This window comes from Theropithecus gelada, chromosome 12 (assembly GCF_003255815.1).
Source record: "Theropithecus gelada isolate Dixy chromosome 12, Tgel_1.0, whole genome shotgun sequence".
NCBI classification, from domain to species: Eukaryota; Metazoa; Chordata; class Mammalia; order Primates; family Cercopithecidae; genus Theropithecus; species Theropithecus gelada.
The window spans coordinates 46,081,004-46,107,489 of NC_037680.1; the positions used below are offsets into that span (position 1 = coordinate 46,081,004).

General features: G+C 39.1%; 1 protein-coding gene across 1 annotated transcript in view; it reads right to left on the minus strand.

Annotated features, from left to right (window-relative positions):
* Positions 1-26,486, minus strand: part of CCDC173 (coiled-coil domain containing 173) — a 56,957-nt gene that overhangs the window by 20,647 nt on the left and 9,824 nt on the right. Inside the window, exons 2-5 of the mRNA XM_025405414.1 lie at positions 21,793-22,019; positions 15,394-15,567; positions 15,103-15,296; positions 1,868-2,024 (exon numbers count right to left, since the gene is read on the minus strand). Coding sequence (XP_025261199.1) covers positions 1,868-2,024; positions 15,103-15,296; positions 15,394-15,567; positions 21,793-22,019 — 752 coding nt within the window. The remainder of the gene's footprint in view (positions 1-1,867; positions 2,025-15,102; positions 15,297-15,393; positions 15,568-21,792; positions 22,020-26,486) is intronic.

Sequence of the window (26,486 nt, forward strand, 5' to 3'; positions counted from 1 at the left end):
TTTTGCTTCAATTTCATTTATTTCTGCTCTGATCTTTATTATTTATTTTCTTCTACTAATTTTGCACTTGGGTTGTGTCTTGGGATTTTGGGTTTGGTTTGCTCTTGCTTTTCTAGTTCTTTAAGATGCCTCATTAGGTTATTTGATATACACACACACACACACATATATACACATATGTGTGTGTGTGTATATATATATATTTTTTTTTGAGACAGAGTCTTGCTCTATTACCCAGGCTGGAGTGCAGTGGCATGATCTTGACTCACTGCGGCCTCTACTTCTGGGCTCAAGCAATCCTCCAGCCTCAGCCTCCTGAGTAGCTGGGACCAGAGGCGTGCACTACCATGCCTGGCTAATTTTTGTATTTTTTGTAGAGACAGGGTTTCACCATGTTGGCCAGGCTGGTCTCGAACTCCTGAGCTCAAAGAGATCTGCCTGCCTTAGCCTTCCAAAGTGCTAGGATTATAGGCATGAGCCACTCACTGTGCTCGGCCTGATGATACATTATTAATCCTTATACAACTCAGTGCTCTTCTATAATAGCTGAAATCATTCTGTATAGCAGGATTTGTCATCCTGAGTTCATCAAACCAGAGTGTGAAATGAAGAATTTCTGCAAACTCTTCAGCAAAAGGCTATTTTTGCACTAGATGCTGGGTGGGAGAACATGGGGTACTTGTCAAGGCTCTCTGAAGACATTTTAATGCTGCTTCTTACTGCTGAGACAATTCATAAGATTTCTTTAATTTGCCTCCCAGTGGAACAAATGCACCCCATGCCTTCTCTTCCAACTTCTCATCTGCTGGCTGCTGGATTGCCTCTTGTATTTTATGGTCATCTCCTCTGTATGACTGCAAGTCCTCCAAGATGCCATTTGCATCTTTCAATACCACATTCACCTAATTATAAATTTCCTTCTCAAAGACTCTGTAGGCTGGGCATTTTCAGGCACTGCTCATAACTCTATCCTTATTCTTTTATCCTCCTCTTGAACCTCCAATTACTCGGCCCCTCTCCTCTGCCCTCGAGGGGCTGACCTGCACAGACGGCTCCTCAGCAGTGCTAGGGAAAGCCCCAGGCCTGGAGCTAGAGGGCAGTGACACTACGACTAGGAGACCCTCCAAACATGCCCCTGTGGTGAACTGTGACAAAAATATTACCGTTTGTGGAGCACATATTAATGGCACAACAGACCCCAAACATAAATCACCCCATTCATTCCCCACAACTCTTAAGAAAATAAATTCATTGTTTTAAAATATCATTTTCTCTTCTCTCTTTCTTGTTCGTGCATGAGAGCACATGCATATAAAACCACAGCAAATATAGCTATCCCAAAAGTATACATTCCCTTAGAAACCCAACTTAATAGCAACTCCTTTTCTACCCCACTTCTTTTTTTAATATTAAAAGTTAGGCATTTGCAGGCACAGAAAGACAAATATACTATGTTCTCACTCATTATGTGTGAGCTAAAAAGTGATCTAGTGGAGGCAGAGACTAGAATGACAGTTATTCTATCAGAAGCTGGTAAGGACGTGGAGACACAGTGGGGATGTACAAAGTTTTAGATATAAGGAATAAGTTTTAGTGTTTGATAGCATAGTGGGGGGACTATAGTTAACAACAATATATTGTACATTTCAAAATAATTAGAAGATTTGAAATGTTCCCAACACAAAGAAATGATAAATGTTCAAGGTGACAGATAACCTAAATTCCCTTATTTGATCATTACATAACGTATGTATGGATCAAAATACCACATGTACTCTATAAACATGTACAAATATATTATGTATTAATTTTAAAAGTTGGGCATTTGACTTTGAACCTTTTTGGAACTTTTGCACTTTCAACTTACAAGAAACCGTCTCCTGCTTTCATGCATCTCTTCTCTTTTCTTTTCTAGTTTTTTTCTCATTTCAATTTCATATAATGCATTCTGTCGCTTTATTTCTTCGGCATCTTTTTCTTCATGCTTTTTCCTTCTTTCTTCTTCTTCCTCATGTTCCTTTATTCTAAAGCAAAAACATAATTATAATTGAGAACAAAGCAGAAAAATAGGCTATATTTTTAAGAAATGAATTCAGTTCCAACCTGGAATGAGCTGAAGCTGCAAGGAAGTTGTGAATTTCTTTGGGGGAAAAGAACAGACATTAAACAGCAGTGATTAAAACTAATCCAATCTTGGTTAACCTAGAATTGGCAATACTTTCCTTGCCTCAAAATTTATTTCATTTTTCACCCAAGTAAGTTCTTTTCCTTTAGAAAGAACCAGTTAATGGGATGACAGTAAGAAGAAATAGTGACATTATTTTACAGAAAGGTTCCTAATCCCTAGTGCTTCCCAACTTCAGCCCTAGATGATGCTACATAAGCTGTGGGTCTAGCCTCTCAAGGAATGCAGTTTGATGGAATGAGAGGAAGAACGGTCTCCTTACTCAACTGACCACTTGCGTTGTAATTCTTTCTGTAGCCAATACTGACTAGCTGATAACTTCTTCTGAGTGGTGAGCCTCCCTGGCTGTCTTTCCAAACTTATGTGTGAGTTCCTCAGAGATCCCTGAGGGTCCTCCTCACTGCAGAGCCCTGATCTGAGTGATTTAGCTCCAGCTCCATCTCTTCAACTCACCCCTAAACCCCACCACCATCACTACCAGGAGCTCCCACTCTAAGTAGTTTAGTAAAGACTCCAGGTCTCAAAGGCCTCTCATCCGGCAGCCAAACCTCTGCATACTGGCAAGACAGCACAAGTCCAAGTTGTCTCCTTGCCCATGGAAAATCCATGCATCCTTGTTAGCCAATCAACAATATACAGGCTTTCTCACTACTCTATCTGCCCTCTCTCTCTCTCTCTCTCTTTTTTCCTGAAAAGGTAGGCACAGGGTAGGTCAACAACCCACCTAAATAGATGAATGACTAAGGAATAAACCTTTCTTTCTTTAAAAATTTTTCTTCTATAGAAATGGGGTCTTGCTATGTTGTCCAGGCTGGTCTCAAACTCCTGGCCTGAAGCAATCCTCCCGCCTCAGCCTCCCAAAGTGTTGGGATTACAGGCATGAGCCAATGTACCCAGCCAACCTTTCTTTCATATGCACCCAATCGAGAAAACATTTTTTACTGGAGTCCCCTCACTCAGCTTTAGGGAAGGGAAAATTCCCTTCCCCTATGCCATGGAGGACTATACAGTTAAGTGAGCCAACAAGTTTACTTTGTTACTGTTAAGCCAATTCAGGACAGGAGATTCCTACTTGATTCATCTGTGCAGAATAATAACCTTTAGAGTCAGAGTCACTCTCTTTAGGAGGAGGTAATAAAAAGATCACTGTTGGTCAATGCTAAACCAGGTTTATGATTGCCCTAAAAAAAAAAAAAAAAACTCAAGGCTGGGCGCAGTGGCTCACGCTGTAATCCCAGCACTTTGGGAGGCCAAGGTGGGCAGATCACCTGAGGTCAGGAGTTTGAGACCAGCCTGGCCAACATAATGAAACCCCATCTCTACCAAAAAAAACAAAATTTTAGCCAGATGTGGTGGTGCCCACCCGTACACCCAGTTACTTGGGAGGCTGAGAAAGGAAATCGCTTGAACCTGGGTGGCAGAGGTTGCAGAGAGCTGAGATCACACCACTGCACCCTGGCCTGGGTGAGAGCAAGACTCTGTCTCAAAAAAAAGAAAGATTTGAAGAACATTATAAAAAGAGATTTATCCAATTCTAAAAACAGAAGCTTTTGAAATTTTTAAATTGCTACTTTTAAGGGAAAACAAGATACTTTAAAATTTTTCAACTTTAGCATTTCTTAGCAAATCTGGAAATTACTAACATTATAACTATGCATCCATTGGATAATTTGTCATTTCAGCAAAAAAATTACCTATTCTAAGAATAACAAAAATGTCTCTAATGTCAGTTAAAATATAATATATTGCCAGTGACTCACACAATAATTTACAATAATTTAAAATTTTTTTTTTTTTTTTTTTTGAGATGGAGTCTTGCTCTGTCTCCCAGGCTGGAGTTGCAGTGGCCGGACCTCAGCTCACTGCAAGCTCCGCCTCCCGGGTTCACGCCATTCTCCTGCCTCAGCCTCCCGAGTAGCTGGGACTACAGGCGCCGCCACCTCGCCCGGCTAGTTTTTTGTATTTTTTAGTAGAGACGGGGTTTCACCATGTTCACCAGGATGGTCTCGATCTCCTGACCTCGTGATCCACCCGTCTCGGCCTCCCAAAGTGCTAGGATTACAGGTTTGAGCCACCGCGCCCGGCAATAATTAAAAATTTAATTCGCTGTCAAAAGAGACTTTCTCCTTAGTTTGGGTAGTTTGAATAGACTTGTCATCCATATGCCATTAATTTGGCTTAATGCAAAGTTAACTTGCTGAAGTAAATTTGAGATCCTCTAGTTCAAGGAAGAAATACATAACATTCATATCATTACTTCCAACTCCCACTCCCAAAGCAGATGTCAGCCACCAACACAAAACTCTTTCCTGCTGATCCTTGGTCCTTCTCAAACAATGCATTGGGCAGCCTCTACCAGGAAATTAGAGCTGAATATGTCAACGCCTTGTTCTCCTTGAGTCGGCTCCTTGCTATCCTTGATTCACATTCTGAAGGTTCCAAATCTGTACTTATCTAGCACAGATCTGATTCTTGGGCTTACACAGATGTTGCACAGTTCTCCTGTAAAAGCAGGAAAGACCCAAAATTTGGTTCAGATGTCCAGACTGATGACATTACATCCCAAGAAAACTTGGTAGAAAGTATTACTCACACGAGGGACTCCTGGGAAGAGCTGGGCAGGCACAAGTAGGTCTTGATTGCTTTGGACAAAGCAGAGGGAGTGGGTTTGGGGCCTTTATTAATGGCTGAGAGGTGGGACTGAGGAAAAGTTTCTGAGCAGGAGGGATTTAAATTAAGTACTGGTGCCAAAAGAGGAGGAGGAGAGTTCCAGGACCCTTCTTATCAGCCTGTACAGATGTAGGGCCAAAAGGGAAGTGAGAGTGAGGCCTAAAAACGAAGTCAGTAGTCAAACATCCAAACCGAGTTCTCTCTCTCTCTCTATTACAATAGACAAGTTTGATTCTTTCATTTTTAAAAATTGTTTTTTGAGACAGGGTCTCACTCTGTCATCCAGGCTGGAGTGTAGTGTTGCAATCATAGCTCACTGCAACCTCATAGCTCACTGCAACCTCAAACTCCTGGGTTCAAGTGATCCTTCTGTGTCAGCCTCCCAAGCTGGAACTACAGCCTCCCAAGCTGGAACTACAGCCTCCCAAGCTGGAACTACAGGTGTGTACCACCACACCCAGCTAATTCTAGCTTTTTTTTTTTTTTTTTTTTTTTTTGAGAGAGAGAGAGAGTTGTTGCAGGGGAAAGAAAGATGGCTATCTGGGTATTAGCATGGGGGTAAAAGAATTTGCCAAGACAATTGTAGATAAAGAAAGGCAGCCTTATTAGAAAAAGTATAAAAATACATTGCCAGTGAGGCAATAAGCAGCCTGCAAGAGAGAGGGTGGCGGTGAGGAAACAAGGCTTGCTGGAGATTTTATAGGATAGTGTTTATGCTGTATGCTGAGGAGGGCTTTATGCAGTACTGATAACACCAAGGTTGCAGTGAGCTTACTTGCAGGTGGCTGGTGGTAGTTGAGCACAGGAAGATTGTGAATTATTTGTGCAGAAGGGCTATGTGTCCTGAACCAGGAAAAAAGGCAGGCTTGTAGCTTATCTGCATCTTCTGTTTTGCTTTTTCTCGCTCCCACCAGCCCGACTCCTTTTCTCCAATTAGGACTCCACAGGGGTCTCACTATGTTAACCAGGATGGTCTTTGAACTCCTGGGCTCAAGTGATCCTCCCCGCTTGACCTCCCAAACTGCTAGGATGATAGGCATGAGCCACCATGCCCAGCCTACCTTGATTCTTATAGAGACAACCCATTAGGCATCATCACCTGGCTATTACATAGGTACTTTACCTTCTCTACATCTAAAACCAAATTCATCATCCTTCTCTTCTAAACTGACCCTTTTGGTCTCTTTTCTTTATTTTGGTGAACAGTACCACCATCTTTTCAGTTACCTATGCTAGGGACTTAAGAATTATACCTAACTCTTCTCTAATCCTTAGACCTCTCATTCATTTACCTACTATTTATTGAATTTCTACTACAATGATAAAACAGATATGGCTCACTCATTCTAGTGAGGGAGACAAGCAAAAACAAACAAAGTACAGGCATACCTCAGAGATATTGTGGGTTTGGTTCCAAACTGCTGCAATAAAATGAATATCTCAATAAAGTAAGCCATTCAAATGTTTTAGTTTCCCATTGCATATAAAAGTTATGTTTACACTATACTGTAGTCTATTAAGTATACAATAGCATCATGTCTAGAAAATGTATACATCTTAATTAAAAAATACTTTATTGCTAAAACATGCTAACAACCATCTCAGCCTTCAAGAAGTCAGAATCTTTCTGCTAACAGAGGGTCTTGCCTTGACGTTGATGGGTGCTGACTGATCAGGGTGGTGGTTTTTGAAGGCTGAAGTGGCTGTGGCAATTTATTTAAAATAAGACAACAATGGGCTGGGCGCAGTGACTCACGCCTGTAATCCCAGCACTTTGGGAGGCCGAGGCAGGCAGATTATGAGGTCAGGAGATCGAGACCACCCTGGCCAACACGGTGAAACCCCGTATCTACTAAAAATACAAAAAATTAGCCAGGCATGGTGGCGGGCGCCTGTAGTCCCAGCTACTCGGGAGGCTGAGGCAGGAGAATGGAGTGAACCCAGGAGGCGGAGCTTGCAGTGAGCCGAGATTGCACCACTGCACTCCAACCTGGGCGACAGAGTGAGACTCTGTCAAAAAGAAAAGAAAAGAAAAGAAAAGGAAAGGAAAGGAAGGGAAAAAGAAAAGAAAACAGAAAAAAAAATAAGACAACAATGAAGTCTGCCATATTGATTGACTCTTCACAGAAGGTTTCCCTGTAGTATGTAATGCTGTTGGAGGGCATTTAACCCACAGTAGGACTTCTTTCAAAATTAGAGTCAATCCTCTCAACCTGCTGCTGCTTTATCAACTAAGTTTATATAATATCCTAAATCCTTTGCTGTCATTTGAATGGTTTTCACAGCATCTTCACCCACAGCAGATTCCATCTCAAGAAACCACTTTCTTTGCTCATCCATAAGAATCAGCTTCTCATCCATTCAAGTTTTATCATGAGATTGAAGCAATTCACTCACATCTTCAGGCTCCACTTCTAATTCTAGTTCTCTTGCTATTGACACCACATCTGCAGTTACTTTCTCCACTGAAGTCTTGAACCCCTCAAAGTCATCCATGAAGGCTGAAATCAACTTCTTCCAAACTCTTATTAAAGTTGATATTTTAACTTTCTTCCATGAATCACAAATGTTCTTTTTTTTTTTTTTTTTTGAGATGGAGTTTCACTCTTATTGCCCAGGCTGGAGTGCAACGGCATAATCTCAGTTCACTGCAACCTCTGCCCCCCAGGTTCAAGAGATTCTCCTGCCTCAGCCTCCCGAGTAGCTGGGATTACAGATGCCCACCACCATGCCTGGCTAATTTTTATATTTTTAGTAGAGACAGGGTTTGACCATGTTGGCCAGGCTGGTCTCGAACTCCTGACCACAGGTGATCCAACCACCTCAGCCTCCCAAAGTGCTGGGATTACAGGCATGAGCCACTGCACCTGGCCCAAATGTTCTTAATAGCAACTGGAATGGTGAATCCTTTCCAGAAGGTTTTCAATTTACTTTCCCCAGATCCATTAGAGGAAACGTTATCTATGGCAGCTATAGTCTTCTGAAATGCATTTCTTTAATAGTAAGACTTGAAAGCCTAAATTACTCCTTGATCCATGGGCTGCAGAATGGATGTTATGTTAACAGCCATGAAAACAACATTAATCTCCTGTATATCTCCATCAGAGCTCTTATTACTGATCACTGACAATGACCAGGTGCATTGTCAATGGTCAGTAATATTTTGAAAGGAATATTATTTTGTGAGCCGTAGATGTCAATAGTGGGCTTAAAATATTCAGTAAGCCTTGCTGTAAACACAAGTGATGTCATCTTAGCTTTGTAGTTCCATTTCCAGAGCCCAGGCAGAGAAGATTTAACATAATTCTTAAGGGTCCTAGGATTTTTAGAATGGTAAATGAGCATTGGCTTCAGCTTAAAGTCACCAGCTACATTAGCTGCTAACAAGTGAGTCAGTCTGCCCTTTGAAGCTTTGAAGCCAGGCATTGATTTCTCTTCTAGCTATGAAAGTCCTAGATGGGATTTTCTTCCAATGTAAGACTGCTTCATCTACACTGGAAATCTATTATCACCTTCATCAATGATTTTAGCCAAATCTTCTGGATAACTTGTTGCAGCTTTTACATCAGCACTTGATGCTTCACCTTGTACATTTATGTCATGGAGGCAGCTTCTTTCCTCAAACCTCATGAACCAACTTCTGCTAGCTTCAAGTTTTTCTTCTGCAGTGTCTGTACCTCTCCAGCCATCACAGACTTGAAGAGAGTTAGGACCTTGTTCTGGATTAGGCTTTGGCTTAAGGGAATGTCAGGGCTGGTTTGAGCTTCTATCCAAACCACTAGAATTTTCTCCATATCAGCAATAAGGCTGTTTGGCTTTCTTATCATTTGTGTGCTCGCTAGAGTAGCACTTTTAATTTCTTTCAAGAACTTTTCCTTTGCATTCACAGCTTGGCTGTTTGGTGGAAGAGATTCAGCTTTCAGCCTGTTTTGGCTTTTGACATGTCTTCCTCACTAAGCTTAATCATTTCTAGCTTTTGACTTCAAATGAGAGGTGTGCACCTCTTCCTTTCATTTGAACACTTAGAGGCCATTATAAGGTTATTAATTGGCCTGATTTCAATATTGTTGTGTCTCAGGGAATAAGGAGGCCCAAGGAAAGAGAGAGAGATAGGGGAACAGTGCTTGGTAGAGCAGTCAGAACACACACAATATTCCTCAATTAAGTTTGCCATCTTATATGGGTGCAGTTCGTGGCACCTCAAAACATTACAATAGTAACATCAAAGATCACTGATCACAGATCACCATAATAGATATAGTAATATTGAGGAATTTGAAATACTGCGAGAATTACCAAAATGAGACACAGAGACATAAAGTGACATGCTGCTGAACAAATGGTGCTGATAAATTCGCTCAATGCAGGGTTGCCACAAACCTTCGATTTGTAAAAAAAACACAATAGCTGCAAAGTACAATAAAGCAAAGCACAAACAAGGTATGCCTATAAATAGACAATGTAATTACAAATTGTAGTGTTTTTTAAAAAATAATTGAGGTACTTAGATAACTTTCAACGAAGTTGAACTCTAAGACAGGAAGGCCTCTCTGAGCTGGTAAGAGGTCCACAGATGAAGAATGGACGGGTAAAATTGCAGACAGTAGAGAAAACATGAGGCAAGCAAGGGTTTGGTAGATGCTCCAGGCCCTGGAAGATCAGTGTAACGGAGGCATCATAACTAAGAGGACGGAATGGTAGGAGAGGAGGTTGAGAAGTAGGCAGGCCAGATCATACAGAGCCTTGCAGGGAATGTCAAATTTCCATTTTATTTTAAGTTGAATGGAAAGCCATTGAAGTGCTTAAGGTAGAATAATAATATGATCAATTTTCATCTTGATAAAATATCTCTGGATGATAAGTAAAGAAGAATTTGGCAAATAAATAATGTGAGGCCAATTAAGAGTCTAATACAATAACCCATGAACTATATGAGGGTGGCCTGGACTAGATGATAAACTAGTCAGAACACACACAATATTCCTCAATTAAGTTTGCCATCTTATATGATAAACTAAATTCATGATTTGTTTTGGAGAAAAAATCAAAATGAATTGCTGAGAGATCTGACGTGGAAGATAAAGAAAAATGAGGAATCAAGGTGAATTCTTAGATTTCTGGTTTGAAAAACTGGTTGGATAAAGATGCCACTGGAAATCAATAATTCTGTGTAGACATTTTAAGTTTGAGATACTATGAGACATTGAAATGGAGATACCATGGAAGCAGCTGGATATGTGAAGCTGGGGTTCAAAGGGATGGTCTAGACTAGACCTATCAGATTTAGGATGGTACTTACATCTGCAAAATGGATGAGATCACTTAAGCCCTCTTCTCTCTTTCTACTCTTTCCCTAAATAATCTTTATCCAGGGAAAAGTGATGCAAACTATCCTATGACCATTTTTTCTTTCTTTGTGTGTGAAGCTGATGGGATTAACAGAGAGTAATTAGTGAGTTTTTTTCTTAAGCAAAGTCTATGTGTCTGTTTCTAGAGAAAGGCTTACCTATATATAGAAGAAAGAAGACCTGGCCGGGCGCGGTGGCTCAAGCCTGTAATCCCAGCACTTTGGGAGGCCGAGACGGGCGGATCACGAGGTCAGGAGATCGAGACCATCCTGGCTAACACGGTGAAACCCCGTCTCTACTAAAAAAAATACAAAAAACTAGCCGGGCGAGGTGGCGGGCACCTGTAGTCCCAGCTACTCGGGAGGCTGAGGCAGGAGAATAGCGTAAACCCAGGAGGCGGAGCTTGCAGTGAGCTGAGATCCGGCCACTGCACTCCAGCCTGGGCCACAGAGCGAGACTCCGTCTCAAAAAACAAAAAAACAAAAAAAAAAAAGAAAGAAGACCTATACAGTGTCTATAGCTATGACGTTAAGTTTCTTTTTAATAACTATGTATAAGATTCCTGGTCAAAATCCCTCTATTTTGGGATTTTGGTGTCACTGTGGTATCTTATGTGTCATATCCCCATCATACCCACTGGGCTATGAGTCACACAAAGACTCTTATACTAGTCAAAGCCCCACAGTAGCATAGGCTTCCCAGGTCTGGAGTTTATAGATTGTTTAGAAAGTATGTGAGAATTTTTACTTTCAGGCACAGGGCCAGCAGCTGTGCAATGTGTTTCAATTTTCTATTCCTGAATAACTAATTACTCTAAAACTTAACAGCTTAAAACAATAAACACTTATTATCTCATACCATTCCTGAGAGTCAGGAACCTAAGAGTGAGTTAGTTGGATGGTTCTCAACTAATGTTGTAGTCAAGATGCCAGTTGAAGAAGTAGTCATCCAAGGGCTTAAAGGAAGCTGGAGAATCCACTTTCACATATTTGGTGTCAGGACACGTCAGGTCCTTGCCACATGGACCTCTCCATTGATCTGCTTGAGTATCCTTACACCACGGCAGTTAGATTCCCCAATGAGCAATCCATGGGAGACGGCAAGGAGAAAGCCACAATGCCTTTGGTATCCTAAGCTTAGATGTCACACACCATTATTTCTGACACATTCTATTTCTTGGAAATGAGTTACTATGTATAGCCACACTTAAGAGGGAAATAAATTGGGCTCCATCCTCTGAAGGAAGGAGTATCAAAGAATGTGTGGAAATATTTTAAATCACCACAAGGTAGCACTTGGTAATACAATTAACAGGGCACACAAAAAGAGACTTGCCCTTTGGTATTCTGCAATTTCCATTTCTTTGTGATAAAAATAATTAAAATATGGTCTTTGCCCAAAGAAGACAGTCATTCCAAATTCTGGCAGGCCTTAAGGCACAGGATCTACAAAAGACACCATGAGCTGATCCCAGCCTATCTCTCCAACCTTATCTTTCATCTTTTATACTACAGCCATCTTGACTACTTGGAGTTCTCCAAATCCACCATATTCTATCCCACTGTGGGCCTTCACTTGTGCTTCAAATACCTCTACAGCCCACTCTTAGCATGACTTATTACTATTTATTCTTTGCAATTAGGTGCAGGAGCCAGTTTCTTCTGAAAAGCCTTCTCTAGACTGGGTCAGATACTCATTTTACACACTTCCACACACTCTCTACACATATTTGCCAAAATAATATTTATCATTATATTCTAATTATTTGTTCCATTTCTGTGCTCTCTGCTCCCAGATTCTGAACTTTTTTTTTTTTGAGATGGAGTTTCGCTCTTGTTGCCCAGGCTGGAGCGCAATGGCACAATCTCGGCTCACTGCAACCTTCACCTCCCAGGTTCAAGCAATTCGCCTGCCTCAGCCTCCTGACTAGCTGGGATTACAGGTGTGCACCACCATGCCTGGCTAATTTTGTATTTTTTTAGTAGAGACAGGGTTTCACCATGTTGGTCAGGCTGGTCTCGAACTCCTGACCTCAAGTGATCAACCCACCTTGGCCTCCCAAAGTGCCGGGATTGGGAGGCATGAGCCACCACGCCCAGCCATGAACTTCTTAAGAAGATTGTATCATATTCATCTTTGTATTCTCAATGACTAGAATAGTGACTGGCAAATGGAGGTTGTTCAATAAATGTTGTATGAATTAATGAAGGAAGGAATATCCTAACGAATGAATAAATAGCCTATTTTGAAATTTTGCTCCTGAATAAACTCTTATTCAAGAAAGGGGAAAGGAATTCTCCTTTGCATCTCTTTTCTGCTACATGCTCCTCTTCCCAACTCAGGTAAACGCCAGTGCTATTATTCCATTTCTATTGGTTTAAAGAGGTTTTTTATAGGTTCATCACTATTCCTAACAGTATTTTAAAGTAACACGCATTCTGAATTCTATAAAACCCATACACGAATAAACATTCAACAGAATACAGCTTGGTGATAAGTTTGTAAACTCATATACTTAAATATATAATAATACATTTATAATTTCCTATGTTGTTTTCAATTACAGACTTGAATGTTTCTTATTAAATTTAAGCTGTAGGACTTTGGAAACAAATTGGCAACCCAGGTTCACATGTTGAACATCTCTATTAGTCATGGGTTCTCCAGAGAAACAGAACCAAGAGGGTGTGTGTGTATGTGTGAGTTTATTTGGGAGAATTAGCTCACACTATTACAAGGCGAAGTCCCACAATAGGCTGTCTGCAAACTGAGGAAGAGAGAAACCAGTAGTGTTCAGTCGGAGTCCAAAAGCCTCAAAACCAGGGAAGCTCACAGTGCAGCCTTCAGTCTGTGGCCAAAGGCCCGAGAGCCCCCAGCAAGCCACTGGTGCAAGTCCCAGAGTCTAATGATGGAAGAACCTGGGATCTGACGTCCAAGGGCAGGAAAAGCAGAAGGAAGCATCTGGCATCGATAACGGAGGAAGCCAGAAGGCTCAGCAAGCAAGATTAGCCCACCTTCTTCTGCCTGCTTTGTTCTAGCTGTGCTGGCAGCTGACTGGATGGTTCCCACCCACATTGAGGGTGGGTCTTCTTCTCCCAGACCACTGACTCAAACATCTATCTCCTCTGGTGACACCCTTGCAGACACACCCAGAAATGATACTTTACCAGCCATCTAGGCATCCTTCAATCCAATCAAGTTGACATCTAATATTAACCATCACAACATCCTTCCTCTCCTAATTCCCCACAATGCAACCAATATAAATTCTATACCATTAGTCTTATCCACATAACTGAATTTTCAAGACATCTCAAAGGAAAATAGAACAGTTGAGAGTACAGTGAGGACAGGTAACACTTGGTCACCATCCACAAGGACAAAGCCCACCATGAGAAGTAAATAAAGGAATTTATGCTGATATCAGAGCTTGATGAACATTTCTGAGACTGCACTGAAGATATGCCAAAGAAATAACTAAAATAAATCCTACATCAGCTTGAATCTCTAACCTACTGACAAATACTACAAGGAAAAAACATGCTGTGGCCCAAACACAGCCTAGATACAAAGGCTATAGGAGGATAGACAGCCTGTAAAGGTGTTAGCACTTGCCAGGTAGCTTGCTGGAAATCTGACTGCCACCTCTGAGCTGCAATATAACAAGAGATTTCTCAAACACAAGTGATTCACTGGTCAAATACTTGCCTCCCTCTGCCAATGGCTTTATCCCTAACTTGTACAAACGTTTAGATCTCTACACTGCCAAAGAAAAAAATTACAATAAATCCAAAGGTTTTTCTTCCCTTGTTACTAAGGACTGAATTGAAAAATACACAATTTGGCAATATATATATTCTGAGAACTGATGTCTGTGTCATTTAGACATAATGTGATTTTGATAAATAATTATACATATGACATGCAGGTACATGAAAAAAGCATGTAATAAGGCAATATTGCTAATTCAAATGTCATTTTATAAAACGTGAGTATATACGTTCAGAAAAAAAAGTCTATCACTAGATCAATGACTTCCAGAGGCTAGGAGCAGGGGATAGAACTTATACAGCAAAGGGGCATGAGGGAAATTTTGGGGGTGATGGAAATGTTCTATATCTTGATTTGAGTGGTAGTTATGCAGCTATACTTTTTAAAGGGTGAATTTTACTGAATGCAAATTATATTTCAATAAGCCTGATGAATCCTTCATAAAAAAACTCTACATGGCTATATACCAAAACAATAATAGTAACCTCCTATGGTAGTTTAGATTTATCGTTCAGAAAAGATTCACTCCCTTCCCCTTCCTGCCTCACTTTAATGGAAGTTTACTTCTCTGTTCCATTATTGTTTTTGGGGCTGGCCATGTGACTTGCTTTAGACTGATGGAAGGTCAAGTATACTTTCTTGTCCATTGACTTTGGGTTTAGCTGTGTTCTTGCAAGCTTGGGCTCGCTCTCTTGCATCTCTGTCAATACCATGTGAAAAGTTGCCCCATGTGGCTGCTTCATCCTGAACCTCAGAATGTATACACATGAAGCGGATCAGAATCCTCTCCACAACAATAAACAAACCCAGCCAGTCCTACAGCTTGAAGAAAAGCTGCTTACCTGATTCCAGCCTAGATCAGCCAACCCCCAGATGCATGAGAAGTAAACATGTTTTTTTTTTGTATGCCACTAGATTGCATGGTTGTGTATTATGTTGCATTATTATGACAATAATAACCAATATACAATCTCTGGGTAAGAAAGTGATAGTGATTTTTAACCTCCTTTTTATACTTTTTCTACTGACTAATTATTTTAGCATGTATTACTTTTATAATCAGAAAAAAGCCACATCCATTATGAAAAAAAAGAGAAAGGTACAAAAAGGTATTTTATGTATACATACTGTTTTAGATGATCTTTGGCAAGAGCCACCCTTTCTCTGTGTCGTTTTTCTGCTTTTTCTTGTTCTTCTTTAAAAGCTTTTTCAATGTTGAGTTTCAATTGTTCCTCCCATTTTTTATCTGATTTTATCTTACTCTTTCGGAATTCAACCTGGGCATCACGTTCTTTCATAACTCTACTAAGAAGAAGTCCTGACTACAAAAGAAAAATTAAAGTACTTTAAGAAAATGATGCCTAATTATGTATAGATATGTTAAATATATATAAAAATACAAGAAAACCCAAGTAGTACATGAAAGTTTTTCACTCTTTCTGTCTGGTAAAATTGACATTGCTTTGCATTTTCGATGGCCTTTTTTCTTTTTCCTTGTTTATGTATTTCTTCTTCCAGATCAAGAATTTGTCTTTCTGCCTCTATATCTTCATCACGCTTTTTTTTGGCTTCAAGTTTCTGTTCTTTCATCCCCTGTAAAAAGACAAACACAATCTTTTGTTTTCATTTTTCAATTTAATTTTACTACAATTTAACATATTCTAATTTGAGCTTTTATTGTTTTTATTGTATTTATAATATTTTATTAATAAATAAAATATGAGGCTACATTTATGAGCTTATTTTTTAGACTGACTCTTTTAGGTAGATAACACATTACATGGTTCAAAATCCCAAAATATTATAGAGGCATATGAACTTCTCCTTTTGTATTAATCTGTTCTCACATTTCCATAAAGAAATACCAGAGACTGGGTAACTTATAAAGAAAAGAGATTTAATTAGCTCACAGTTCTGTAGGCTGTACAGGAAGGATGATGTTGGCATCTGCTCAGCTTCTGGAGAGGCCTCAGGAAACTTACAATCGTGGTGGAAGGCAAATGGGGAACAGGCATGTCATGGCCGGAGGAGAAACGAGAGTGGAGGAAGGAGGTGCTACACACTTTTAAACGACCAGATCTCACGAGAACACAGTCACTATTTCGAGGATAGTACCAATGGGGATGGTGCTAAACCATTCATGAGAAATCTGCCCCCATGATCCAATCACCTCCCACCAGGCCCCACCTCCAACATTGGGAATTACATTTCAATATGATATCTGAATGGGGACACACATCCAAACTATATCACCTTCCAACCCATCTGCAATCTCCTCTCATTCTAAGATAACTGCTATTAGTTTCTTTTGTTTACTTCCAACGTTCCTCTCTACAGTTACACAATAAATATATATCTTACTACTTTTGCTCCTTTAAAAAACCAATAGTTGTATATTTTATATGTTCTTCTATAACTCTGAGGCCTCCATTCCTCATGTCATATGAGGTCTTCATTTTCCTTATTGGTTCTATTTCCTATGTCTTAAGAAAACTTTATTTACTTTGATATCCTGAAGATATTCTATAATTTATGTTAAAAGTTTTAGTGTTTTGCCTTTTAAATTTAGGTATTTAGTCTGACTGAAATCCATTTTTCTGTATTCTGTACTATTAAGATGTAATTTAATCTCTTTCATATGCCAATTATCCCAGTATCAGTTGTTGAATTCCCATCTTTCCTTTCCTTTCCTATTTGCAATGATATTTTTGTCATATGTCAAGTTCCTATATATAACGTGGGTTTGTTTCTAAGTTCTCTCTTCTGACCTATTATTTTGTCAACCTCTGTGTCTATATCATAGTTTTTACTACTACGGGTTTAGTAGCAAGACAGTCTTGCTACTGGTAAGATGAATCATCATTTATTATTCATCTTTAATACCCATGGAGAGTTAAAGCAGTATATGTGCTACTTCTGTATTAAAAAAAAAAAAAGGATATATCCCCATCCCCTATCCCTTTATGTACCAGGGACCTTTTTCAAATCAGGTTTTCTATATTATAATTTACATGTGCCCTTTTAGTGTAGAGTTTACAAATGCATACAGTCACTTACAAATAGTTCCATCCTCCCAAAGAATCCCATCATGTCTCATTATAGTCAACCACTCCCTCTACCTGTAGGCCCTTGCAACCACTGATCTGTTTTCTTTCCCTATAGTTTTGCCTTTTTCAGAATGTCGTATGTTACATATATTAGTCATCATATAATTCTTCCCTTTTTGAGGAAAAAAAAAGAGAATTAATAAATTATGACCATCATTTCTAAAGCAAGGTACTATAAGTTTTCTATGTCCTTTCCCAAAGATAAATAATGCATACTGCAACAAAGTAAGGAAACATGCAATGTTAAAAAGAAAAAAAACAGTGAGAACTCTCTAGACTGAGTTTACGCCTATCTATAGTTTTAATAATTCTATCATAAAACAAACATAACCCTGCCTCTCAGTGCCTCAAACAATGGAGGAAAGTAGGGTGGAGGGAGGGATTACCTTTTCCCAGCATTTCTCCCCAGGCAAGATAATAAAAGGAGTCAGGGGACACCTCCCCATTTCAAAGAAGTTTCCCATTCATGCATATGGAACTAAACTGGGCTACTGTAACCCTCAGGTAGAGGGAAACTAGCAGATGCACGGGGCAGGGCACAGCAAAAGCACTATGCAGTTCCAGAGAGAGGAAGAGGCAAATGATGAGGAGCTGCCTTGGTTCTTCACAGTTTCCAGTACTCTGGCTTTCTGTGCAATCCTGCGTCATAACAGTAAACAGTACTACTCTGATAATCAAACTAGATAAAGATATTTCGAGAAAACTATGGACCAATATATCCCTCATGAACATAGATACAAAAATTAATAACATTTTAGCAAATTAAATCCATCAAAAGGATAATACATTATGACCAATGGGGTTTTATCCTAGTAATGAAAGCTTGGTTGAATATGTAAAAATCAATCAATGTGGCCGGGCGCAGTGGCTCAAGCCTGTAATCCCAGCACTTTGGGAGGCCGAGACGGGCGGATCACAAGGTCAGGAGATCGAGACCATCCTGGCTAACCCGGTGAAACCCCGTCTCTACTAAAAAATACAAAAAACTAGCCGGGCGAGGTGGCGGGCGCCTGTAGTCCCAGCTACTCTGGAGGCTGAGGCAGGAGAATGGCGTGAACCCGGGAGGCGGAGTTTGCAGTGAGCTGAGATCCGGCCACTGCACTCCAGCCTGGGCGACAGAGCGAGACTCCGTCTCAAAAAAAAAAAAAAAAAAAAAAATCAATCAATGTAATTCACAATTTTAACAGACTAGAAAATAAGAACCTCATGATAATCTCAATAGACATCAAAAAAGTACTTTAAAAAGTCTAACATCCATTTCTGATTTTAAAAGAACCAAAACACTGAACAATTTCGATACGGAAGGCAACTTCAACTTGATTAGGGACATCTACAAAAACCATACACTTAGCATCACAGTTAAAGGTGAAAGAACGAGTACTTTTCCCCCAAAGTCAGGAATAAGAATATCTACCTTCACTACATTTATTCAATATTATATTGGAGCTTCTAGCCAGTGCAGTAAGTCAAGAAAAAGAAATAGGCATTCAGATTGGGAAAAAAAAAGAATTAAAACTGTCTTTATTCTCTGACGCCATGATTGTCTATGTAGGAAATCTGATGGAATCTACCAAGAAGGGACTAGAACTAATAAGTGAGATTAGCCATGTTGCAGGATACCAGATCAATACAGGAAACATTTACTGTATTTCTAAAGCTAACAATAGCAGATTGAAACTTTTAAAAACACCATTTACCATAATATTAAAAATACAAAATATTTAGGGATAAATCCAACAAAAGATGTATAAAACCTATATACTGAACACTATAAAACACTGCTGACAGAAACTAAGACTTAGGCTGGGCACGGTGGCTCACGCCTGTAATCCCAGTACTTTGGGAGACCGAGGTTGGTGGATCACCTGAGGTTGGGAGTTCGAGACCAGCCTGACCAACATGAAGAAACCCCGTCTTTACTAAAAATACAAAATTAGATAGGCATTGTGGCGCATGCCTGTAATTTCAGCTACTCAGGAGGCTGAGCCAGGAGAATTGCTTGAACCCGGAAGGCGGAGGTTGCAGTGAGCAAAGACCTTGCCATTACACTGCAGCGTGGGCAACAAGAGCAAAACTCCATCTCAAAAAAAAAAAAAAAGAAAAAAGAAATTAAGCCTTAAACAAATAGAGAGAGTATGTTCATGGTTCAGAAGATTCAATATTGTCAAAATATAATTATCTCCAAATTGATCTAGAGATTCAACACTATCCCAGTCAAAATTCCAGCTGGCTTTTTTACATGAATTGACAAGCAGATTCTAAAATGCATAACAGCCAGGCACTTGGGGAGGCTGAGGCTGGCAGATCACTTGAGGTCAGGAGTTCGAGACCATCCCGGCCAACATGGTGAAACCCTGTCTCTATTAAAAATACAAAAATTAGTCGGGCATGATGGTGCGGGCCTGTAGTCCCAGCTACTCAGGACGCTGAGGCAGGAGAACTGCTTGAATCCGGGAGGTGGAGGTTGCAGTGAGCCAAGATCGTGCCACTGCACTCCAGACTAGGTGACAGAGTGAGATTCCGTTTCAAAAAAATTTTTTAAAAATAAAAAATTAAAATTAAAAAAATCATAAGGATGTACAAAGGACCTAGAATAGCCAAAACAGCTTTGAAAAGGAACTGATTTCAAGACCTGTTATTAAATCTGCAGTTATCAAGACAGTGTATTATTGGAGTAAACACAGATAAATAGAGCAATAAAACAGAATAGATAGTGCAGAAATGTCGCCTGAATATATATACGCAAGTGGATTTTCAAGAAAAGTGCAAAGGCAATGTAGTGGATAAAGAATAGTATTTTCAATAAATTATGCAAGAACAATTGGATCTTCATACACAAAAACAAAAAAAAATCAATATCTCACTGCATATAAACATATATTTAAAATGGTTCATAGACCTATACAGGAAACCAAAAAATATATATTTCTTTCCAACTTTTATTTTAGGTTCAAGGGTTACATGTGCAGTTTTGTTACACAGGTAAATCGCATGTCATGAGGATTTGGTGTGCAGATAATTTTGTCACCCAGGTAATCAGCATAATATCCAATCGTCATCTTCCTCCCACCCTCCTCCATCCTTAAGCAGGTGCCAGTGTCGACTGGGTGCAGTGGCTCACGCATGTAATCCCAGCACTTTGGAAGGCCAATCCTGATCATGAGGTCAGGAGATCAAGACCATCCTGGCTAACATGGTGAAAACCTATCTCTACTAAAAAAAAACACAAAAAATTAACAGGGTGTTGTGGCGGGTACCTGAAGTCCCACATACTCGGGAGGCTGAGGCAGGAGAATGGCGTGAACCTGGGAGGCGGAGCTTGCAGTGAGCGGAGATCACGCCACTGCACTCCAGCCTGGGCAACAGAGCAAGACTCCATCTCAAAACAAAACAAAACAAAAAAGGTGCCAGTGTCTACTGTTCTCTTCTTTGTGTCCATGTGTACTCAATATTTACCTCCCACTTATAAGTGAGAACATGAAGTATTTGGTGAATTCTAAAATTTTTAAACTTCTAAAAGAAAACATAGGAGAAAATCTTTGTGATATTAGATTAGGTAGATATTTCTTGGATAAGCCACTAAAATAATGATATATACAAGAAAAATTGATAAACCATACTTCACTAAAAGTAAAAACTTTTGCTTTTCAAAAGACACAGTAAGGAAATGAAAAGTCAAGATATAGAGTGGGAGAAAGTATTTTCAAGTCAAATACCTAATCATGAATTTGTATTTGGAATATAGTTTAAAAATTATCTAAGCTCAATAATAAAACTAATTTTTAAATGGGAAAAATATTTGAATGGATACATCACTAAAGAAGATACACTGGTAGAAAATACGTTCAGGAAGAGACATTCAATATCATTTTTACTTAGAGAAATTCAAATTAAAACTATAATGAGATATTTCACACCTATTAAAATGTTTATAATTAAAAAGACCAACTATACCAAGTGTTGTTGAGAATGGAGAGGAAATAGAACTCTCAAAGATTACTATTGGGAATGCAAAATTACAACTACTTTGGATAACAGTTTGGAATTTTCTTACAAAGTTAAATATACACTTATCATAAAAAACAGCTATTCTACATGAAGATATTTACTAAGAGAAATGGAAGTATATGTCCATACCTAGACTTATACATGAATGTTCATAGTAGCTTTGTTTGTAATAGCCAAAAAGGGAAAGAAACAGCTCAAATGTCAACATTTCATTGATGTCAACCATCAAAAACTAACCAAATAAACAAACTGTGGTATATCCATACAATGGAATACTATTCAGCAATAAAAATTAACAATTGATACCCACAACATGAATGAATCTCAAAGTAATTGTGTTGAATGAAATCTGTAATAGGAAGCAGATCAGTGGTTACCTAAGGATCCAGAAGAGGAGCAGGGAGGAAGGAGAGGGAATAAAACAGATCATGAGGAAATTTTGAGGTGAAGGACATGTTCATTATCCTAATAGTAATGATGGTTTTGGGGGTTTATACATATGTCAAAATTATAGGATTGTACATTTCAAATATGTCCAATTCATTGTATATCACTTATACCTAAATAACACTGTTGAAAGTGTGTTTTGATGCATTTTTATGAAATTTTACATGTAAAAAAAATTATAAAAAGAAGCATAAGAGTACTAAGAAACAAGAGTAAGTCTTCAGTGCATGTGTACTCCTGGGTGGTTAATACTTACTGCATATGTATTAGTCCAGTGTTTTACCACCTCTTGAGATCGCAAATGCATTTCTTTCTTTGCCTTTCTTTCTGCACGGAGGCATGCTGCTTCTCTTGTCAACCTGTCAAGGCTATCTTGAATCCTTTTCCACTCATTGTGTGGAATTATGGTGACCTGCTGGAGATCTACTTTGCTAGGCAGAAGAGGCGGATAGAGAACTTGATCTTCTTCAGAGTTTCTTATTTCTAATAAATTGTAAAAAATGATTATTAAAGACTTACAGGAACAGTTTAAGTGATATTTGTCTCAGAAGTTCTAATAGTGGCATGATAACTGGAAATTATTTCAAATACTTAATTTACTCTTGTTATCCCAAGAACAGCTATGATTAAGTGAAAAAAAAAAAAAAAATACAAGGCCTTGAAATCAGAAGGCATATATTTGACTACTTTAATCACTTCCTTACTGTGTAAACTTGGGCAAGTCATTTAACTTTTTGGAATCTCAGTACCCTCATCTTTAAAATAGAGATCTCCTAGTAATACCTATCCCAACAGCTTGTTATAAAAGCATTTTTCAAAGTTAACAAAGTGGCAGTTTATAAATGGATAACTTTGTGGGTGTTCATCTTTTGGGGTTGTAGGCATTATGACTGACTCTATTCAACCTCTTCCCACTGAGCAGCAGCAACATAATTTGGAGAACTCACTATAGTTCCAGGGTGGGCCGAATTGGTTTAAGAACACTTGTATCTCCATTGTCAATCACTATTTCTCTAAAAAGCAAAGAAACAGGACAAAAGGTTTACTTGCAACTTTTAGAAAAGTTCTTCCTTGTTCTTCTGGGAGAGACATCCAAAAGACTCTCAAGCTAAGTATGAATAAGGAAGAAAGACAGACAGATAAACAGCTACAACCACAAGAGAAACCAGCCTTGAATGAAGCTATTACTGCAAAGAAGCTGTTACTGCAAAGAAGAAACAACAGGAGAATCTGAGGCAATGATAATCTCATTATTCTGCTAATCAACTCAACCTGAAGCCTGGCATTCCTGTTATAAAGTGAAAAAAAGGTCCTTATTTTTGAAGATGATTGAGTTAGGTGTTCAATTATATGAATTCAAAGCATCTTAAATGACACAGTGGAACTCATAACAGATCTCCTTGGAAAAATGGTCCTACCCTTTTAATCAATCAAGTTTCTTAATTATTAACAGCCAAACTTACTCTAACTAGTTTAGGCAGAAAAGAAAAGGAATTAATTAAGGGGCATTAAGTAATGGACTCAATCTACTAGAGAGCCATAGTCATCCTTATAAGCTGTATATACAAAACATCATACAAACCACAACATGGGATTCCAGTGAGGGCCCATGGCAACTGGCTTTGTGTAGGCATCTCGACTTGCCCCATTTACAACTTGCCCCACTGGAAACCATATACTGGAATACTTGAATCTTCACCACTGTTGCCTCTGAAATTGGTACACTTTTGTTGCCATTTTCTACACACACACACACACACACACACACACACACAGTTTCAACATGCTGTTTGATTCCTTATATTACTCTCTTCAGAATATAAATCTGGCATATATAAAATTGATTGGATGAGTCTTTGTCCCATGCTTGCCCTCTAATTGTATCGGTAGCTCAAAAAGTGAATTTTGTCTTCTATCTTAAGGAGGTAGGGCATCAAAGGAAGGAAATTCACCAAAATAGGATAGGCATTTGAACAATGATGGGTGGCCATAGGCATAACAAAGGTAGGATAGCAGAGTGGGTAAGAGTGTGGATTCTGGAGTCAGACTACCTGAACTTTTTCTGAACACACCATATGTTAACTATATGAATCTAGATAAAATTATTTAACCCTTCTGAATCTGTTTCCTTAATTGCAAAATGGGGTCATTAACAGTATCTACTGGATGTAAAGAATTTAAGACTAGCATCTGGTACATAATATGTTCTCAACAAATATTAGCTATTATTATTTTTACTATTAGTATGAGAAGAATGAAACAAGTAGAGAGAAAGGCAGAAGCAAGAAAAACACATAGTTCCAGAAAGAGAAAGATACTGAAAGAAAAGCCGTTAGGACCAATTAAAGTCTTCTTGGGGTTTAAATTAAGGCAGGTAGGGGTGAGAACTTGGTGACTACCTCTGTGGTTGTGAGTTTACAACCACAGGCACTATCTTGCCTACCACATACCAAACCTCTGCATGCAGAATAAAACCAAACAAAGCTGACTTTTTCATGACTCTTTAGTTGCAAATAGTACTATCTTTAGTTGCAAAGAGTATCATCATGATTCTTTAGTTGCAAATGACTAATCTAATTCACAGTAGTTACAATAAAAAGGAGAATATTGTGTCTCCCATATCTGGGGATTGCGGTGTAACTTGATTCAGAACACTGTTCTACTTAAGAGTCATGACCAATACATTTTTACAGCCTTGTAACAAATTTCCTTTATTTTGCCTAAACCAGCTCAATTTGGCTTGTGTTACTTGCAATCAGAAGCTAACCAAACAATGGCCTCTAAGTTAAACCATCTGCCTTTTGATTAACAAATTGCTAGGCATGTTAATATCTTTGTCTGACCCAAGAGTCATTCTAAATTTAATTCACTAAAATTCTAAAGAGGGTCAATATAGTACATGGTCCATTCTGGCAGGAGCTGCTCCCCACAAAGTATACAGTGGTAAGTGGGCCTTGGCAGTGGTGGCAGGAGAGCAGGATGTCAGAAAGCTATGCAGTGCAAAGTGTGACCCCTCCTCTTTGACATCTCAAATCTTTAGTAGAGTAACTGTGTTCACAGAATATTTTATTCAAGTATATCTTTTGATGGACTCTGATACAGGAACAAACAAAGAGAACCACCACAAATGCAGGAATAGAGTTGGGTAACCACAAAGAAAAAAGAAAGCCCACAGAAAGCTTGGGAAAGGCTTTTTACTATCTCAGGCCACTGAAGTTGGGGCAAGTTCCCCATATCTTTGAAGATCAGGAGAGCCCTGGTTGAGATCAGAGCTATAGATGGTTTCATATATCCCCACTTCAATCCACTGGTTGATGTAAAATTTAGTTCTTAGAGGGCAATCTTACTTCCAAGATTTCTACCCCACAGTAGCTCTCATACAATGTCAGTAGAGGCTGTTAGAGAAGTTGAAGAAGGGCAGACCACAGTTGAATGAAGGGACATGAAAGACAGAGACAGAGGGACAGAGACAGAATATAAATAGGCAGACTCGCAAGCAGGAGAGAGGGGACAAAAGCAGTGGCAAGTTACCTAAAAGTGTCTAAAATCAGTCCACCTGCCTGCCATATTGACACATTTTCCATGGATTAGATCACCTTTTTATTGAGTTACAATACACATAAAAATCCACCACTGCAAACAGTAGCATTCGATGGTTTTTACTCTATTCTCAAAGCTGGGCAACTATCACTAATATCTAATTCAGAACATTTTCATCACTCCAGAAGGACACTCTATGCATTAGCAGTCCTCTCGTCCTCATAGCTCCTGGCAACCACTAATCTACTTTCTGGCTCTATGAATTTGCCTGTTCGAGACATTTCATGTGCATGGAATCATACAATATGTGGCCTTTTATATCTGGCCTCTTTTACTCAAATGTTTTCAAGTTTCATTCACATTGTAGAATGTATCCATACTTGATTCCTTTTTGTTGTTGTTGTTGTTGTTGTTGAGATGAGTCTGTCTCCATTGCCCAGATTGGAGTGCGGTGGCACAATCTCGGCTCACTGCAACCTCCATCTCCCAGGCTCAAGCAATTCTCCTGCCAAGCCTCCCAGGTAGCTGGGACTACGGTTGTGCACCACCACACCCAACTAAATTTTTTTGTATTTTTAGTAGACATGGGGTTTCACCGTGTTGGCCAGGCTGGTCTCAAACTCATGGCATCAAGTGATCCACCTGCCTTGGCCTCCCAAAGTGCTGGGATTACAGGTGTGAGCCACCACGCCTGGCCCTAATTCCTTTTTATGGTGAGTAATATTCCATTCTATAGATGTAGCACATTTTGTTTATCCATTATCAGTTGATGGACATTAGGGGTGTTTCCACCTTTTGACTACTATGAATAATTCTGCTACGAACATTCACATGTTTTTGTGTGGATATATGTTTTTCATTATCTTTGGTTATGCTTAGGAACAGAATTATACCTCCATATTTAACATTTTGAGAAAGTGCCAGATTGTTTTTCAAAGTCACTATGCTATTTTACATTTCCACTAACAACATATGAAGGTTTCAATTTCTCTGCATCCTTCCCAAAATACTGTCCCTTTATTTTTTTCATTCATCCTAATGGGTAGGAAGTAGTTTCTCACTGTGGTGTTGATTTGTATTTCTATAATGGGTAATGAAGTTGAGCATCATTTAATGTGCTTATTGGCTGTTTGTACATCTTGTTTGGAGAAATATAAGTTCAAATCATTTGTCCCTTTTTAAAAATGGGCTTTTTATTGTTGAGTTGTAAGAATTCTTTATAATCTGGATTATAGATTCTTAGCATATATATAATTTGCAAATATCTTCTCCCATTTGTTAGATGTATTTGCACTTTTTGATAGTGTTCTGTGGCCGGGCGCGGTGGCTCAAGCCTGTAATCCCAGCACTTTGGGAGGCCGAGACGGGCGGATCACGAGGTCAAGAGATCGAGACCATCCTGGTTAACAC